General features: G+C 39.8%; 1 protein-coding gene across 2 annotated transcripts in view; it reads left to right on the top strand.

Moving 5' to 3' along the window:
* The window catches only part of QSER1 (glutamine and serine rich 1), a 53,867-nt gene extending 46,236 nt beyond the window's left edge, over positions 1–7,631 (top strand). For both annotated transcript variants that reach the window (XM_020795611.3, XM_020795610.3), the window contains exons 12-13: positions 3,023–3,118; positions 5,801–7,631. In XM_020795611.3, the coding sequence (XP_020651270.3) occupies positions 3,023–3,118; positions 5,801–5,941 (237 nt within the window). In that variant the 3' untranslated portion in view covers positions 5,942–7,631. The remainder of the gene's footprint in view (positions 1–3,022; positions 3,119–5,800) is intronic.
* Positions 7,632–19,303: the final 11,672 nt, after the last annotated feature.

Raw genomic sequence — 19,303 nt, 5'->3', positions numbered from 1 at the left:
CAACTGTTCCTAAATTGTGTAACAGTATATTAAAATAACTTTTTATTTATGTTGATCTTTGTTTTTTAAAACCTGGTAAGATGTTATTTTTTAAGGTGTAAATACATAGAAAAGAGTGAAGAATGAACATACCATATTTGCCAGCGTATAAGATGACTTTTTAGCCCCAAAAACATGCTTCCAAATGGGGGGTTTGTCTTATACACTGGGTGCACTTCAGCTGGGCCAGGAAGGAGCCGCCGCTATTGAGTGAGTCGGGGAGGAGGGCAACCAGGCAGTTGGTCCGGACAGAGGGAGGGAAGCAGAGCCGGCCATGCCTAACTGGCCAGAGCCCACCGCTGGACAGCCACTTCCCCTCCTCCTCGCCCTCCTCGGGCCTGCCCAGCCGCTTCCCCTCCCCCTCGCCCTCCTCGCCAGCTGCCCGCTCACCCGCTTGCTGCCGGAGAGCCGTTTCCCCTCCTCCTCCGCTGCTGCCACCCGCCCAGCCACTTCCCCTCCTCCTCACCCTCCTCAGGCCCACCCGGCCGCTTCCCCTCCTCCTCGCCCTCCTCGCTGCTGAGCCAGCTGCCCGCTCGCCGCCGGAGAGCCACTTCCCCTCCTCCTCCGCTGCCGCCGCCCGCCCGGCCACTTCCCCTCCTCCTCACCCTCCTCGGGCCCACCCGGCCACTTCTCCTCCTTGCTGCTGAGCCAGCTGCCCACTTGCCGCCGGAGAGCCCCCTCCCCTCCTCCTCCATTGCCGCTGCCCGCCCGCTTCCCCTCCTCCTCACCCTCCTCGGGCCTCATCGCCAGCCATGAACTTCCAGGGCGGGCCCGGGCAGAGCCCCTAGCAGCCACCACTGGTGCCACAGCAGAGCTGTCCACTTTATATTTTGAGTGGAAATGTTGGGGGGTCGTCTTATACGCCCAGTCGTCTTATACGCTGGCAAATATGGTAGTTGTTCTGTTAGTGAAAAGCTCACAGTTGCAGATATCTGTCCTTTGTGACTGAGCCTGGATGCAAGAGTGCTGACGTACACACACCGACCCAGAAATAAATCCCATTGAATTCAGTTGGGCTTGATTCTACTTAGATTTGAATCAGATTGTACTGTAAGTACCCCTCCTAGCATGAATCTACATGTCAAAAACCTATAATTGTTCCATTCTCATCCTGTCACAATGGCTGCTTTTACACGGGCATTTTATGGGCCTTTAAAACTGAGATGTTCACAGCTTTTGAAGACTCATTCCACAGCTCCCCATGCTAGCACCGAAGAAGCTCTTTTGCTGTGCATTCCTTGATATTCTTTTGTGGAAAGAGAAGTTGTGCTCACTATCTTAGACCTGGTTTAGGAATTAGCATCAAGGGATGTATGCACAATATTAATGCCAACAGCAGTTCTTCCACATGAACAAAGAAGAGTATGGAAAGTGCAGAGTGGGGCAGGGGTACAGCATTCCCCTTTAGCTATGACTTTCTATATCCTTTTTAATTTCTGACTAGGACTGTAATCTTAGAAAATTAAATAAAATGAAACTAAAATTTTCTAAAGAAAAGGATTATGTGTTTGGCCTGAGTACAGGGAAATAGACACTAAATATATGTGTTTTGTGGTGTGTGCTCATTGGAAGTCATGTAAGTAGTCAAAACTCTCACATGCATAGTTCTGATTCCATTAAGGTATCAGATACTTTTGTGCTTCCAAGTATCTCAGAAAGTCATAATGTTTTCCTTTCCAGCTCATTAGAGAGTGGCAACTGGTCCTTCAGAAGTAATCTGTCCTAGGTAGCAATTTCTTGCTAGCTAGATACTACAGACAGAATGAAAAATGAAAAACAAGCTGGGGGAAGAGACAACGAGGGCAAAGAGATACAGTCCATAAATATGGGCAACAAATCAATTTCTAACCAGCCCATGTCACTTTCTTGTGTATTCAATCATACTCTGTTCCATTCCATTTCTTAATCAGTCTGCAGTTTTTTTTAAAATCCATACAAGTTTTTGTATGCTGTTTTCCCTAAAATAGGACAGAATCCTATCAGCAATTTTCATACGTTTGAATGAAATCGCATCAGTAGCAAATTGTTGCTAATTAATGAACTGTCAGTCATGTTTCTGTAATATACCGATGGCTTGACTGGGCATGGAGCACAACTAGCACCTTGTTATTTAGCAGTAGTTTGTTGCCACGTCTGATGCATTTTCACTAAACAAGCATGTGATTCCAATAGATTTTTGACTGTTGCTGTATGTAGCTTTCTCAACAATATGCATTTTGCATGCTACTTTCCCCAGTGTGCAAAGTTTAATACTGTATGTATTTTTGACTGAAGAGTGTCATCACAACATTCTGAGAGGTGTGCTATTCAAACAGTTACTGCATTTGGATCCAGAAAGCGTAAGTTAGATTAGTTTGCTCAAAAATGCATATTGAATAATGTTCTTCTCCTTCATTTGGGGTAACAGGTCCATCAGCTTATGAAGTCACCTTCCAAGGGAAAAAGCACAAGGGAGGAGTATGGACCTTTTTGTTTTACAATGTTACCTGACATGCCCACTGGCCTTGTTGGGCTCTGGAGCACTGTGATTTAACAAATGTTTTCCTTACTGGCAAGAGAATTGCCAATGGAGATCCTGCAAAAAGTAGCCACCTGTGCGTGTCAGCAGTAATGTAGCAACACTTAAACTTATATATGTACTGTTTATCTTTTGAAACAGCAAATAGCTTTACTTGAAAAAGCATAATGGTGGAAGAAAAATTTGATAAGCAAATATGCATTGTTAAAACATGGAAGTCATGTTTTAACAATGTTTATTTTTGAACGCAGTGTCAAAGATTTTATTTCTGAATCGTTAATATCTTGATAGTAATATCGTGTTCAACTAGGAGACCTGAGTTCAGATTCAGGGGGGATGGCAATAGTAAATTACTCCTTAAAGATACCTCAAAAGTCCTATGAGGCTCACTGTAAGTCAGAATCGACTTGACAGCAGATAACTAGAAATTTAGTCTATACCTCTTTTATCTATTTGTCTTTTCAGGAATTTGCTGTTGATCCAGAAAAAATACCATTATGTTCCTTATATCATTCACTTCATCATTACAAATACCACATGTTTCTAAGGTGTAAAGTAGAGGTGAGTTTTTCTTCCATTTTAATGCCTTTAAATGAAATGGAAGGGAATCAGTGCAGAAATAGAATTTTCTTGTGCATTTCAGAATTAAGTAATAATAATAGCAATTATATTGAAAGCATACTGTTTAAAATCTTGAGAACTGATTTCTTGGAGATAATGAAATGGGTTTTCCAACATGAGTTTTGTTTGTAATTGGATTTTTTCTGTTTTTATTTTGAAGGGATATGGAATATTCCTTTTAAAATGTAGATATTATTTTTGTTAATTTTTTTTTCATTTTGTTTTGAAAGCATATGTACAGGTTGGAACATTCCTTTTAAAATGTGGTATGTATTGTATTTCTGCCCTGCCTTACCACTGGAGAGGGATATGGGCCATAGAAGCAAGGGAATTTAACTCTTTCCCTGTATACTGTGAAACAGAAGATACAGTATAGATGTGTGTTTTCCTTTTTCCCACTGAAGCTAATAGAAGCTTGTGGAGTATCACTCATCACAATTTCATGGGAGTGGGAAAAGTTACGTTCCTTCTCCAGAGCATTGCCCAGTCTAATTTTCCACCTTTGCTCAGATCTTAGAAACTAGAGGACATGGCTTCCTTTGTTGTGCCAATCCAATTCATGTTTGGTCTTCCTTTTTTCTTTCTGCCTGCCGGTTTTCATAATATTACAGGTTTCCTTCCAGTGGGTCTTCTCATAATATGTTAAAAAGTTTAGTGGCCTCGGTTTAGGCCTTTCAATGAATAAGTATTCAAATTAAGATGAAACATTTAAAAATATATTATAAAACAAGGCCACCTGACAACATTAGCACTCCAGAAATTGTTTGGGAAAACACCAGGACAGATACATCTTTGGCTGATGGGAACACCATGTGACTTCATTCCACATTGTGGGCATTACAGCAGAGAAGGTACTTCTCTCCACCTTGACCAAATGTGCCTCATTCAACCCAGACACTGCAAACAAGGGCTCACTGAGTGGCTGAAATCATGTGTTACAATAGAGTAAAAGAAAAAAAAAAGCAAAGCGTGCTGCTTATATATCACCCCATAGTGCTTCAATCACTCTCTGGGTGGTTTACAAGTTAATTATGCAGGCTACACATTGCCCCTCCCCCAGCAAGCTGGGTACTCATTTTACTGCCCTTGGAAGGATAGAAGGCTGAGTCAACCTTGAGCCACCTACCTGGGATTGAACCCCAGGTCGTGAGCACAGTTTTGGCTGCAGTAACCACTGTGCCACGAGGCTCAATCTGAGCCCACTGAGCCAGTGGGGATTTGGTAAGTCAACTCTTATGTAAGTTCCATTGATTCAAATGGGCCTATTCTAATTTCACAAGTGAGTTGCAACTAGAATTGGCCCATTTGAATCAATGGAATTGATTTCCTCCTCCAGAGCATTTGCCCAATCTGATTCTCCAGCCTTGCTCAGGTCTTACAAACCCAAGGGCATGTAGGCCTAATATAGTGCAACTTACTACACTGAGCAATGGAATTTCAGCCACTGAAAACACAGGGATAACAGACAGGAAGTGTGAATTTACCACACAAAATTTCCATTGTCAAGGATCATTTAGTCTGTCCAAGGTCCCATCTGCTTGAGGAGGAAAGCACTTCCTGCCTCAGGTTTTGCCCTCTGCCTGGAGTTTGCCTTAAAGTTGTCCACACACCTCAGGAGGATTCTGCCTCCTTGTTTATGAACCCTTGTCACACAAAAGGATACACATTCCTCCTGCTTCACTGAGGCATGAGAGAAGTTATATAGTGTTCTGCTGAAAGGCAAAAGGAACATTAAAACCTTACCTTCTCCTAATTCAACACACCAACAATTTGTCATCATAGCAGAAGGTGCTAATCTTCTCTAAAGTGTACACTCCCCATATGGTACTGCAATGCAGATCTTTACCCACTGCTTTAAAAAAACACTTGTGGTAAATGGACGTCTGCTGTAGGAAGGCTGCTTTCCTGTTATATTAGGATGGGATGCAGCTTTGATGCCAGAATAACACTGGTGTGACTATTGTATGTAGGGAAATCTGCAGATTTTTAATATTTGGCAAAGTTCCAGTAACTTAAAATAGTGGGTTTCCTGACGCTGAGGCTCCAATACTTTAGCCATCTGATGAGAAGACTCCTTGGAAAAGACCTTGATGTTAGGAAAGTGTGAAGGCAAGAGGAGAAGAGGACGACAGAGGATGAGATGGTTGGACAGTGTCATCGAAGCTACCAACATGAATTTGACACAACTCCAGGAGGCAGTGGAAGATAGGGCCGGTGTGCTCTGGTCCATGGGGTCATGAAGAGTCGGACACGACTAAACGCGACATTAAATTACAACTTCCACCATCACTGTCCATGCTAGATGGGAATGGTGATAGATGTAGTCCATATGGGGACCTATGCTTGGGTGTCGGCTATTTACTAAATATTGTAAATAGATTGTGAATATAGAAAAAGTTCTTCATTTAAGAAACATGTGTTATGCTGTTAACCATTTCCTCTCTAATACTGAACCTTACTTTGTTTATATAGTGATTGTTCATTGTAAAATAGGACTAATTATTCTCACAAATGTTAGAAGAATGCGGACATTACAGAGTAAGATTCTGGCTCCTTAACTGTATTGAAAACATGGATTTACTAACAAAACTAATAGTGTTCTGCTTTTTGCTCCATCAATAGATTTCTTCTGTTCAAAAGAAGAATGCAGATCTAGGCCAGGAGGAGATTGTACAACAGTGCATGAAAAACATAAAATGGGTAGAAGAACTCTTTGAGAAGTTTGGTGAACTTCTGAATCATGTACAGCAGAAGTGTTCATAACAAACAATCCCCACCTTCACAGTTTTTTCTATCAAATTTATTTTTTAAAAAAGCAGAAAGGTCAAAGAAGCTCTGGTTAGGATGATCATGCTAGACTCTATTCTCAGTCTGAAAGATTCATGGTGTTCTTGGTTTCTTATATGGAAAAGTTACGCTGCCATGCATATGGAACTGCACATGAACCTCACTGCATTTTTAACCTGAAGAATGGCTTTTTTTCTATTTTGTAAACTCTTGTATTGAAATAACGTAGGTTTATTTTTGACAAATGATCAAAGCATGCACTAAATATATATATATATATATTTGGCTATGATGAAAATAACACTTTTAAGTATCATGGCTTTTTTTGACTCTGAAGACTAGGAAGAGTCTGGGTGGTAAATAGATATTTACATTTTCTGACTTATCAAGTACAGTCATGAACATTTTGCAAAGAGCTTGTGTGACAAGAAATTCTGTATATAAATAATCATCACAAATTCTGCTTTATGGACTTCTTTTACTGCTGTTATGTTCAGGAGACTGGACATGGAGTTGGTGCAATCCTATGACTGCTATTTTGAGTCAGATTCTATTGTAATGAAAAACAATGACCTTAACTATTTTCCCTGTTTTTTGAAGAAAAACATATTTTCCTTTATGCTGTGCTCCCCTCCCCCTTTGGAAAGAAATCATTTGTACATTTTATCTCACTAATAGTTGTATTTTTCAGAGAAAATATTGTGGCTTAAAACTGTTTCATGTTTCTTTGTAATACACTTCCCTTTGTTTTCAGTAAATCCTGTTCATTTTATATATTAATTTTGTATTGTAAACCGAATAATCCTTGAGATAATCCTTTTGTTTATACAGGTTTGTTTCAGTGTTAATCAGGAATAAGACATACAAGACTTTATAAATTTGCTTTAGAAGGATAGTTTTTTTTAAACACTGCATTTAATTTTCCAATACATGAAAATAAACTTTCTATTAAGTGGCTTGATTGATTGAAAACTTCCAGTGAACAGCTATTACATTTGTCTTCTGCACAATGAAGATAGATGATTGAATAAACTATATGCAGTGTTAGACACAGCTGGCATTAATGTTTTTATAACTGGTAGTGGCAGCACTGTTTCTTCTTGGTGCCTTCTCAAACCCTTAGATGTATTTCTGTAGTTCTTTTTCTGCAATAGGACCAGTAGTCATACTGAGACTACACTTATGTTAAGGGCAATTCAGCAGGAAATTTTTTTCATTTTGTGAACAGAATGCCTTACCTCAGTCACTGATTCAAAATATACAAGTTTTCTATTTGGATTTGTGAAAAGACTTCCATCAGATAATATATATATGAATAATTCAACTGTTCTGTCAACTGCCACTTAGTGCCTTAATTTCAGCCAAGAAAACAGGATTCCTCATTCACTAACTGACCAGGATATTCTTGTATGTAGCAAGGTGTGTTTTCCTTAGTTGTACATATTGTCATTGCACCTTAGAACTGTAAAGTATAATGAAGGGCTGTGATCATGAGCAATTAAACTAGGTTTTGAAAATATCAAAGGAAAACATTTTTTTATTTTGATGTTTCTTGCATATTCTGTATTTCAAAAAAATACATATATGTTTCTTATGTTGTATGTGTTACTCCTCACATCATTTCTCTGAGGGGAGGATAGACTCAATGAAATTTTTGGTAACTTTCTCTGTTGGTATTTGTCTTAAGATTTGTTCATTCTGCACCTGCTCTGAAAAAAAAGTTTATTATTGTGACCGTACATGTGCTCTATGTACTTCTGCTGTTTAAAAGGTGTAGAACAAGGATGGAGAACATGCATATTCACAGACACAATGTTCTAACTCCTGTCACCCCTTGCTGATGGGAGTTGCGGTTTCATAATAATATCAGGAGGGCTGTATGTTTCCCATCTCTGGCCTAGATACAGTATGTGCAGTGTTTGAGCTGCATCTTGATCCTTAGCTAGAAAAAGCTAAGACATTATCCCTCTGCCTGCAAGGAAGAAGCCAATATTGCTGAATTTATTTTGGAAATCTCAGTATATACACATTTCCTGAAAATATATGTAAATTTTTACCTTGTGCTCATACTTTAAAGCTACAGTTCAGTGAGGCTTATTTTTCAGTCGACATGTACCAGAGTGCACTATAAGAGTACTTTATGTATTAGAATATTAGAACATTTATAGATATGTATATATTTCTTGGTTTATCATGCAAGTAACCTGTTCATTTGAAAGAGAACATGGAAGGGGGATATATCTGCTGGAACTGTTTCAGAAGACATCAGAAGAATATATTATTTATCTCAATACAAGCTGGTGAATATAATGTACTTCCATGAAACATACATAACATGAATAGGATTGGCTTAATAATGTCAAATAAGCTAGAACATAATCATAATCCCTAGGAGACAGCAGTCAAAGAACACAAGTAAGTGTGAGACAATTTAAATGCGAAGTTCCTTTTATTCATTAAGTGAAATTTGCTGCCAAATCCCCAAACTTAGTTTGTCAAGTAATTATCTTTTTGAGATGTGTATTGATGTCACTGAACAAAAAGAGCTAGGGAATGTATTCTGCATGTAATGTAGTTTTAGGATACAGTCCTCTAACTATTTGCATCAGAATAAATCTCATTGTAATTGTGCAGGTTTACCTCTGAGTAGGTATGCAAAGGATTGCATTGTCAGCTTTCTATTTCATTCCTTGGGTAAGTAGATGGCAATATGGAAGGGGGATATTAAGTAAACTGCATAGGAAACTCTTTGGAACTACTGAAGCAAAAAGCAAAATGTGCTGCTTATATACCGCCCCATAGTGCTTCAAGCAGTCTCTGGGCAGTTTACAAGTTAATTATGCAGACTACACATTCTCCCCCCCCCCCCAGCAAGCTGGGTACTCAAGACAAGTATTTTGCTTCATGTACCTGTGTTCAGGGGCTCAAGGGACATGGTGGCGCTGCGGGTTAAACCGCAGAAGCCTCTGTTGCAGTGTCGGAATACCAGCAGTCGTAAGATTGAATCCACGTGATGGAGTGAGCTATCGTCGTTTGTCCCAGCTCCTGCCAACCGAGCAGTTCAAAAGCATGTAAAAATGTGAGTAGATAAATAGGTACCACCTCAGTGGGAAGGTAACGGCGTTCCGTGTCTAGTCACGCTGATCACATGATCATGGAAACTTGTCTTTGGACAAATGCTGGCTCTATGGCTTGGAAACAGCAATGAGCACCGCACCCTAGAATCAGACACAACTGGACTAAATGTCAAGGGGAATCTTTACCTGTGTTCAAGCTTTGTGTCTCAGAGAACGTTAATGGGTGGTAGAGCATATGATTTGTATGGTGAAGGTCCCAGGTCAATTCATACCATTTTCATTTGAAAGACTCTCCTCTGAACTCGAGGAAAGTTGCTGCCAGCAGCATCAACAACAGTAGCCTAGGTAGATCAATAGTCTCATTCAATAAAGACAGCTTCCTAGGTGTCCAGTTTTTTCACATTACCTTACTTCTATTTAAAGTGTTATCTATTTGTGTATGCTCTTGGCACTTGGAAGGGAATGTTCTCTTCATGCCCAGTTTTATCTCCCTCCTACATGTGTGGAGAATGTTGAGTTTGAGGCTTGAGGAGAGGTCTGCTGTCCATGAGGGCTCTCCCCATAAATCAGAATCCTTAAAAAAATCAGCATCCTAACTTAAATGGAGAGCCCACATATACTGTATGACATGGGTCATTCTCTTCACATTCCCTGCCTTCCATTTACAGAAGGACAACAAAACTAACAATGGAGCAGGCCTGAATAAACCTCTTGTTTGTTCCCAATGTGCTTTACAGAACATAGGTGCATGGCAAAGGATTTGGAGCAGGACGGATCGTTTCTAAGCTACGCAGTTTATGCAAAACACTGATGAGGCCTGTTGAGCTTCATCACTGCTCTATGTATACTTAGTATACAGCTTAAAACATGTTCAGCAACTCATGTGCTTATGCATTGCAGGAAAAGGCATGTGGTGCTAGGTGAACATTATTTCAATCACAATCATCCGCGGTCTTTGATGAGTCCTGTGATTCCAAAGAAACAGAGTTTCTTCAAACATGCTGAAGAGCCACTATGCTAGACAAATCTGTACTTACGAAGTGTTCAAAATGCAGCAATTTTAAGGGAATGTAATGGTATTAATACAAAATAAAATATAAATGAGGATTTTAGCTTTCTGAAAAGATGACAGAATTATGGCCAAAGGCAAGAAAATGTTTCCTGAATTAAATGTAAACATTCAAGAAAAGAAATTAACAGTGATTGTTCTTCAGACATAATTGGTTGTTTACCTATGAGATTTTTTTCAAGATTGTTGGGACACCACATAGAAATTGACCATTGAATACGTAGGTTAAACAGCTGTCTAACATGTTTTTCCTTCCAAGGAGCCCCTCCAAGCAATAATTTGCTAAGTATGCTAAAGATCCTGCAGAGAATTGATCAGCATTCTTCCAACAGGAACTTTAGAAGATTTGTGTAGCTGTTCAAAATACATCAAAATCACTGGGACTTGCTTAGGGGTGTTTAGAATTAGGGTACAGCTGATTTCAATTATTATACTTTGGCATAGACTGTAAATGCAAGATACACTTATGCTTATGCATTATATCACAAGAAGCGTAATTTTCAGATATTAAGTCTAAGGATATGTAGCAGATGTCAAGGGAAGCATCTTTAGATAGACATTTCAGCAAACATTGCTTTGTTCCCCAAAGTAATCCTCTAATCCAGGGAAGAGGAACATCATACTCCAGATTATGATGGACTACAATTCCCATCATCCCATATCACTGGCCAAAACTTAATACTGGCAACTCTGCTTCACTACATTTCAAATCTTCAGGTTATATCATTAATACCAGCAGATTGTACAGCTTTCTTTGCCAGGACATGACATCATTTTCAATTTGTTTTAAGTAATATATTTTACAAAGGAAACTCGCACACTGTCTTCCAATAAACAGTCTTCATAAGGAAAATATATTTTAAATATTTAAATTTTAGTACTATTTAATTTAAAAATGAACATGCCAAAACTCTTTTAAGAAATTAAAAATCAATATTCAAGTACTTCAGATTTTCTTAACAATTTAACATACCGTATATGGAATCATACATTAGCATATGTTTTATGTATTATATAGTGCACATCCTTATATATATATATATATATATATATATATATATATATATATATATATATATATATATATATATATATATATATATCTTGCTATTTAAGTTAATATTCACATGTTATTAACAAATGCGTGGTGATTCCTGTCCTCCATAAGTACTGCAAGAATTTAGACTGGAACTAATGAGAGACTTTTTAGTCCTATTTTCAAGTGGTCCACAATAATGTGTAGAGTTATGAAAAGTCACAGGTTTTTTTGTATTATTGATTTGATGCTACTAAACTCATTAAAGTCAAAACATTTTTTCAAAATTTTGTTCAGTAGTTTATTGTGCAGTCTTAAAGTTTAATCAAATTTAGTCTGAAAAAAATGTGCTTCATCCATTAATGTGATGGTCTAAATTGTAGCCCATTGAAAGGTCAGATGGCTTATTAAGAGGTAGGTACTGTACTGTTAAAAAACTGATGTGTTTCTAAATGCTTCTAATTCAATTATGTTTTAATAATTGAATTTATTTAATTGTATTTCTGTATTATACCATTATATGTTTTTATCTGTACCTTTTTAGTTAATCTTGTGAGCTGCCTTGACACCCAATTTTGGGAGATAAATAAGCTCTAGCGTGTCAAGCACATGCAGTGGATCTTCTTCACCTGTCTCATTTTAAAAACACAGCAAGCCATGTCACATTAAGTTGCCTTTAAAACACAGAAAATGTAATAAGATAGATGAGTAAGGCTGTTGTTTGCTATTTCTACCTATGATGATTGAAAGACTACCCTCATTCCTCTATCAACTCTTGTATTTTTTTAATAAAGTAAGCTTGCATCTTTCAGATATCCATATTTATATGTTTGTGTATCTGTCTAATTAGCTAATGAGTATACTATCCAAGAGATGGATAGTAATATGTGAGCTTCCTGTTTTTACGAACAATTTATAAAAAATAAAGTTCCAAAACTTTGCAAAGTTTTGTTAATAAATATTCATGAGTGTGGGTTTTTACTGGAAGCACCCAGTCCCTAAGCACAGAAGCAGTCCAGCGGCTTGAGGTGAGGAGTGCTGCAGCACTTACTTGGAAGGCAGGTGGATTTGATTTAAATTGCTATTCAGAAATAATTCTTTAATCATGGAATTTTCCCTTCAAAAGTGCACTCTTGTTTTTGTAACACTAACATATTTTTCACGATACATATTTTTCTCAACTTCCTTGCCCAGACTGACTCCACTTCCAGTAATCCTCTGTCTGTGGACACTTCCAGTATCTACACATATGCACTACTGGCCAAGGAGACTGTGAAAAATACATGGGAAGAAATATATATATATTAAGGATGTAGCAAGCAGAGGTGTACGTGAGTCATATAATTAAATCAAAATCTACTCTATCCAGCACCATGTGTTCTTTCTGAGAGAGCGGGAAGGATTTCACTTTGTGGAAAATTTCAAAGGGACAGTAATTAGGGGTTGTACTCTGAATGAAGGAATCAGTACCACTTTGGGAAGCAGGAAAGTGCCAACCACTGTAGTGCATTTCTGAGCACTATAGCCAGCCTGCGTACACCAGACATTCTGCAGCCAGCCATATTAGCAATGCCTTTACTCCAAAGATGCTTGGTATCTTTGGCATTCTAGGGAAAAATGTCCCAAAAATAAATCTGTCTACAATTTTGCTACCCTTTCCCATAATGCTTTGGGGCCAAAACATTATTCACAGAGCAGATCAAGCTGCATCCAGGTAGGGTACAAAATCTGCAGGCCACAGGAGCATCTAGCAAAGACTGAGCAGTAATGGCTCTACTAGCTAAGGTGATTTCCTCAGCCTGGCCCCAGCAGAAAGTTCATTCACATTATCAACAGTCCATGCCACTCTCGAAAATACCTAGCATTTCACAGCCTGTGTTTAATTCTCAGTATTGGCACAATGTCCTGGATCTTGATATATGCTAGTACAGTGGTTCCCATCCTTAGGTAACCCAGGTGTTCTTGGACTGCAACTCTCAGAAACAGCTGGTAGTGAAGGCTTCTGGGAATTGCAACCCAAGAACATCTGGATTACCCAGCACTGGAACCATTGTTCTAGAATACATTTTTTTAAAGGGGCTTTGTCTCAGAGGAGGCACATAGGGCTACAGAAGGAAGGGAACATATGCTGGGAGAGGAATCTCTCATATCTATAGAAAATATAAACAGAATTTTACTCAATGGCTCAAATCTTCTTGCCTACTAGTTACATTGCTGTTGCAAAAAAAAGCATAACTTTTAGAAGTGAATCCCCAAGAAATCAACATAAGTATTATCAGTTGTACACAGAATTGTATGACTGAGTGCAACTGATAACGTACTCTGTGATTTCTTAACTGTTGCTATGCAAGAGGGTTTTGGCTGTTGAATCTTAAGATCAAAGTCAATATATTTTGATACATAAGCTAAATTAAAAGCCAAAAAATTTTAGGAACTGACCAGTTCATAAAATCTTCTGCTGTAAGTAATATTACTACATTTTCAAGACAGAACTGATTTTCTGCCATACCATTTTGTGATGATATGAGTTAAATGCTGGAAAGTTGTTTCCTCTTTAGAATAATGGATACTGGGGACATTTTCATAAGGAATTATTTAAAATGCATTCCTTTTGCTTAGTGCTTCAGAGTGGCTTCATTTTGACTAAATGAAACCATTGTTCATGTGATGAAATAAACTGCAGATGCAAGGCCATTAAAAATTACTGGGATGTTTATGAAATATTTATGATAAATAACATTCAATATAATCTAACAAAGCTCCTATCATAGTTGTTCATTAAAGACTAGTTCTGTTAATTTTAAAAACATTATTTCCATAAAGAAGTTAAAGCATTATTCCCAACCATTAAGTAAAAAGGGAATTATGAAGTAGTGAATTACATTCCAAAGCATGATTAAAATGTGGCAAAATTTGGCCAACATGAAAGATGGATCCATGTAAGAAATTAAGACACAGGGCACAACAAAGCCAATATGCTAAACTCCTGACTGTGTGCTGTCAAGTTGATTCCGACATCTGGCAACATCTTCCATGGTTTCTTGCTGTAAAGTACTCAAAAGTGGTTTACCATCCCTTCTAAGGATTTGGACTGTGCAGCATGACTTTGCTACGCAGGCTGACTATTCCACAGAAGACCTAGCGGGGAATCAACCTTGCAACACTGAGCTATTAAGACAACCCTTGTTTTACATTAATACTGTAGTATTTAAGAAATGGATAACCCATTATTTCCAAGTGAAATGGAGGGGCAGGAACCCAGCTAAGAATGGATAAACAGAATACAGGATACAGCTTGTACAATTTGAGCAGAACTGAGGAAAGCCGATAATAAGGCAAGTGACTTGCAGGAAAATAGCCTTTGATTATACATTGTTCAGATGTCAAATGTCAAGATAAAACCAGTCCATACGGACTTGTAGGTAAAATCAAATACATTTTGGAATAATTGTTAAATTTGTTTTGCTTGCTTGCATAATTTCTCTTGAAATAAAAATATAACATTTTAAAACAATTAATGGAATTGGTTGGCTTAGTCTGAGACTAAAATATGTAGGCATAGCAGTATTAACTAATTTGCTCTATTGTAATATCTTGCAGGGCTGGCTGGATAACTCAGTGTGTTATGTTGGGAGTTCAGTTCCCCACTGTGTGTAGCAGAAGACAGGAATGATAAATCACTTCTGAGCATTCTATACCTAGAAAACTCTCTAAAAGGTCACCATAATTACTAACATTTTGCAAGGGAACATGTTACCTGTTGGGTAAATTTATTTCTAAATGAATCGATGGAATGCAAAGGAGACTCAAGCTGTAGACACTGGAGAAGAAAAACTAGAAAAGTTTCTGCAATCAGTCTTTTTCAGATGGAACAGACTAGAATGTGCCTTCCAAATTCTCATAATTGTGTCTGCTATAAACTTTCTACAGCTCTACCAGATAGAGGGAGAGAGAAAAATTTCATCAATGAGTTGCAGGTATTATATGCAGCCTCAGCAGGGTAATTTTGTACTATCACTTTTGTGATTTTAGAATTGTTTTTTTAATTTCTTGAATTTGGGCTTCCAAGAAACATGCAAGGATCAGAAACAAACCAAGGACTATTTTAATCACTCCCAGTGGTAAATGCTGCAACAAATCTATTGGTTTATGTGACTTGGAGCTGGCTGGCTGGCTTTGTGGTCAATGTGCAAAATTGAAAATCATACTATTGTAACATTAATGAGCTTTAGAGTCCTGTAGGAGCCATCCTCAAGGTGAGCACCACAGTGTTTACAGATCCTGCAGTCCAAATGTTCTTCGTGGCCTCTGTGAATGCACACAATTGGGTCGTTCTGCACCTGTGGTGAATATCTTGGAAGTTTCTACAGCTTAAAGACCTGTGATCAGTGGGACATTCCCCCATGGAACGCGTGCTCCGGCCATCCTAAGTCCCCTCAGTTCCTTTTTTCCGCTGTGTCGATCAGCCCTTTTTCGGAGAAATAGAGCATTCTAATCAGAGCATTCTAATCAATTATACATATTCTATTTTCAATCATAGTTGTACTATCGTACTTTCTTTCGATGTTCCCTGTGAGTTCTTTCCATTTTTTTATCTACCCATGTTTTGCCTTCCCCCCCCGCCCAACCATTTCTCCCTCCCTTTCTCCCCGCTCTTTATGGCCAGTCCTGGCCCTTTCAAGTGGTGCGTGATTTGCTCCAACAAAATCCTGCTAACCGATGGGCACGACTGCTGCTTGTTTTGTCTGGGAGAACAACATCCACCCATTCCTGTGCCGCATGCAAGAGGCTTACAAAACCAGCCCTTAAACTTTGCCTCCAAAGACTGAGGTCTTACCTTTGGGAGAAATCTCTCAACCCACCCGCAGCTTCTATGGAGACTACACGGTCACCGGACACTGAAATAGAGCGGCAAAATCCACCCATGCCAGCTCCCAGTTCCATGACTCCTTCTCTGCATTCCAAGGAGAAGTCCGCATCGAAGTCAGTGTCGACATCGAAGACCTTAACTACAGCTCTAGACCCCTCTAAAAATACAAAATGACATCAAAAAAAAAAAACACCAAATCAACTAATCTCGACCCACCACAACCAACTCTTCCATCTCCTATCATGGAAGAATAATCAAGAGACGCTCCAGGTTCCACATCAGAGAGAGACGACCCCCCCCTTTACCTGCGGCCCAAGCTCCAGCCTCAACTGGTAGCCTGTCGTGTAGTGTTGGCCTTTCTCCTGCTGATGTGCAATCCAGCCTCGGTCCATTCGAGCTCTGCATCATCTGGGCAGGCAATTCCGATCAAGCCTTCTGGCTCTGAGTCACCACAACACTCTTTGAGGAAACACCAAGAGAAACTAAAACACTTATCACCTCCTTGGTACGATCCTCCACATTGGAAGTACTACTACTGCCCACAATAATCACGATATATATATATAGAGAGAGAGATACTATCAATATGATCCTTACATAATTGAAGATCCTCAAGAACAACTATATTATGAGGAACCCAAACGAGTCCAATATACCCTGCCATATCCATCTTGATATTCACTGTCACTCTCTCCATCTTCCCCTCGACAATGATACTGATCTCAACTTTCCATACCGGCCTATTCTACTCTTCCAGCCAAAGTGACTCTAAAACATTCCTCACCGACTGTTCACTACTCCAAGTCCAAACGCTCCAAATAGTCTTCCAAAGATCTCCCTCAAACATCATTACAAGTCACCACTACCTATAAAGGTCCCCCTCCTCCTCCTACCGATACAGAAAGATGCCCCACACGCCTTCCTTCTACAGTTCAGTCTCCTCCTGCATGACCATCAACACTGAGACCTATCTCCATCTTCATCCTCCTCATGTATTCAAAGCTTTGGCTCAGATACATCACAGGAGTAGCCATCAAACTTACCTATACTGACTTCCAGTGTCAATGAGAACCATCCGCCATCTCCGTCAACTTAGTACTTTCAACTGGTTATGAGAATGGTGAAGTCCCTACAACTTGAAATCGAGGAGCTGCCACCAGCTAAACCCGACTTGGTCTTTGATGACATCAATCAAGACAAAACACCTCCGCTCAGCCTGACTTTCATTCCAGCCATGCTTGATTTAATCAAAGAATCTTCGGACAAACCTCCCTCATATTTACAGATTTCCAGACATACTGAAAACCATTGTAAGATACATGGACCCGATACTGGCTTTCTCGCTAAGTACCCTACACCGAACTGAGTAATAGTCAAATCCAACCGATCAAGAGCTCATAACATTGCTCCCACAAACATAGAAGGAAGAAAACTAGATATACTTGGCAGACAACTCTATTCTCTCACTTCATTCATAATGCGAATGGCGAACTATCAAGCTGCAATGGGAGCAAACGATAGACAATTATGAAACAAAATTCTGCCTCTACTAGAATCAGCTCTTGAATCAGTTAGAACAGAAGCCATCAACATTCATACAGAAGCTTCTAAACTAGCTAAGCAGCAAAGAATTGCGTCTCACCACACTGCAGATGCTGCATCTAAGTCTCTAGCCACTTCTGTCGCCTTATGGCGCCATGCATGGCTTTGATCTACTGGACTTTCGGACGATGCCAGATCTAGAATAGAAGATCTACCATTGGATGGAACTGGACTCTTTAATCAAAAATCTGACTAGGTAATGGAAAATCTTCATAAAATATGCAAGACAGCCCAATCCTACTCAACTAACAGACTTGCAAATACCAACATCCACAATACTGATGACAACCATTCTATCAGCAACCATACCAACAATTTCAGCCATATCAACAATATAAACCTCAATCATATGACAAATTTCAAGGACCTTCAACCTTGGTACCATCGTCCTTTCAGAACTAGCAACAACAACGCCACCAGTCCTTTTGCTGGCCTCTAAAGAAGGGTAAGCAAAACCCATAAACTCCAGTTACCGTCTTTCCATTCTTGAACTCAGTTTCAAACAAGACTAAGACCATTCTTTCATGCATGGCAATCTATAACTAGCTATCAGTGGGTCCTCTCTATTGTCCAATATGGTTACTATATTGAATTTAATTCCTCTTCACCAATTGGAAGAATAAAAAATACCCCATATTCATAGGCATCCTTCAGTCTCGAGAGACTATGGTAACATGCTCTGAATCGAGGAGTGTCCTCTCCAGAGCATGAAGCCCAGGTAAGGTAATATGGAGGATAGGCTGTTACCCAAGCAGCAGATCCCCCCTCTCCACATTGCTGAAATGATCCAATGGAAAGGCAAGAGCCAATACGACTGGTTCCAGCAACGTCGCAGGAGTTGGCAGAACGACACGAGCTGCCTTCGGGACTCCAGCTCCGGATTTTGCCTCGAGGTTAGCTCCTGAAGCCTTTTCCACGAGTGGATATAGCCACAAGGCAGTGGAGGTTTGAAATCGCAGTTTCCCTTCTCCTAGATGGGCTGCCTTCCATGGCTGACGAGCCCCATCTACCCGGCCTGCTCTTTAATAGTGCAAGAGTATGATCTGATCCTTAAAACTTTCCTAACTCCCCGGCTTATGCAAATCTAATTGGCTTTCCTATTTACCATATTAAGGCCAGATACAAAATTTGAGAATTACACGCGCCGTTAGGCGCGCGGTCCTCGGACATACTCTTTTACAGCAGGAAGTCCCACCCCTAGGCCCCACCCCCAGGCCATGTGGTCAGGAGACAAAAGGAAAGCCCAGGAAAAAAAAACTCAGCATGGCATCCATGCAAACAGACCTGGCCTTCGCTCTCAGCCCAGCTTCCTAGGGAAAAGAGTCCAGGGTCCTGGGACATACTCTTTTACAGCAGGAAGTCCCACCCCTAGGCCCCACCCCCAGGCCATGTGGTCAGGAGACAAAAGGAAAGCCCAGGAAAAAAAACTCAGCATGGCATCCATGCAAACAGACCTGGCCTTCGCCCTCAGCCCAGCTTCCTAGGGAAAAGAGTCCAGGGTCCTGGGACATACTCTTTTACAGCAGGAAGTCCCACCCCTAGGCCCCACCCCCAGGCCATGTGGTCAGGAGACAAAAGGAAAGCCCAGGAAAAAAAAACTCAGCATGGCATCCAGGACAATGGTCTTAAAAACAAAAAAGAGCTGCCAGTGCTCTTTTGGTTTTGTAAGGCTCGACCGTTTAGG

Source organism: Pogona vitticeps, chromosome 1 (genome assembly GCF_051106095.1).
Source record: "Pogona vitticeps strain Pit_001003342236 chromosome 1, PviZW2.1, whole genome shotgun sequence".
Lineage (NCBI taxonomy): Eukaryota > Metazoa > Chordata > Lepidosauria > Squamata > Agamidae > Pogona > Pogona vitticeps.
Note: the sequence above shows the minus strand (reverse complement) of the source record. Positions and strands in the feature narration are given on the sequence as shown.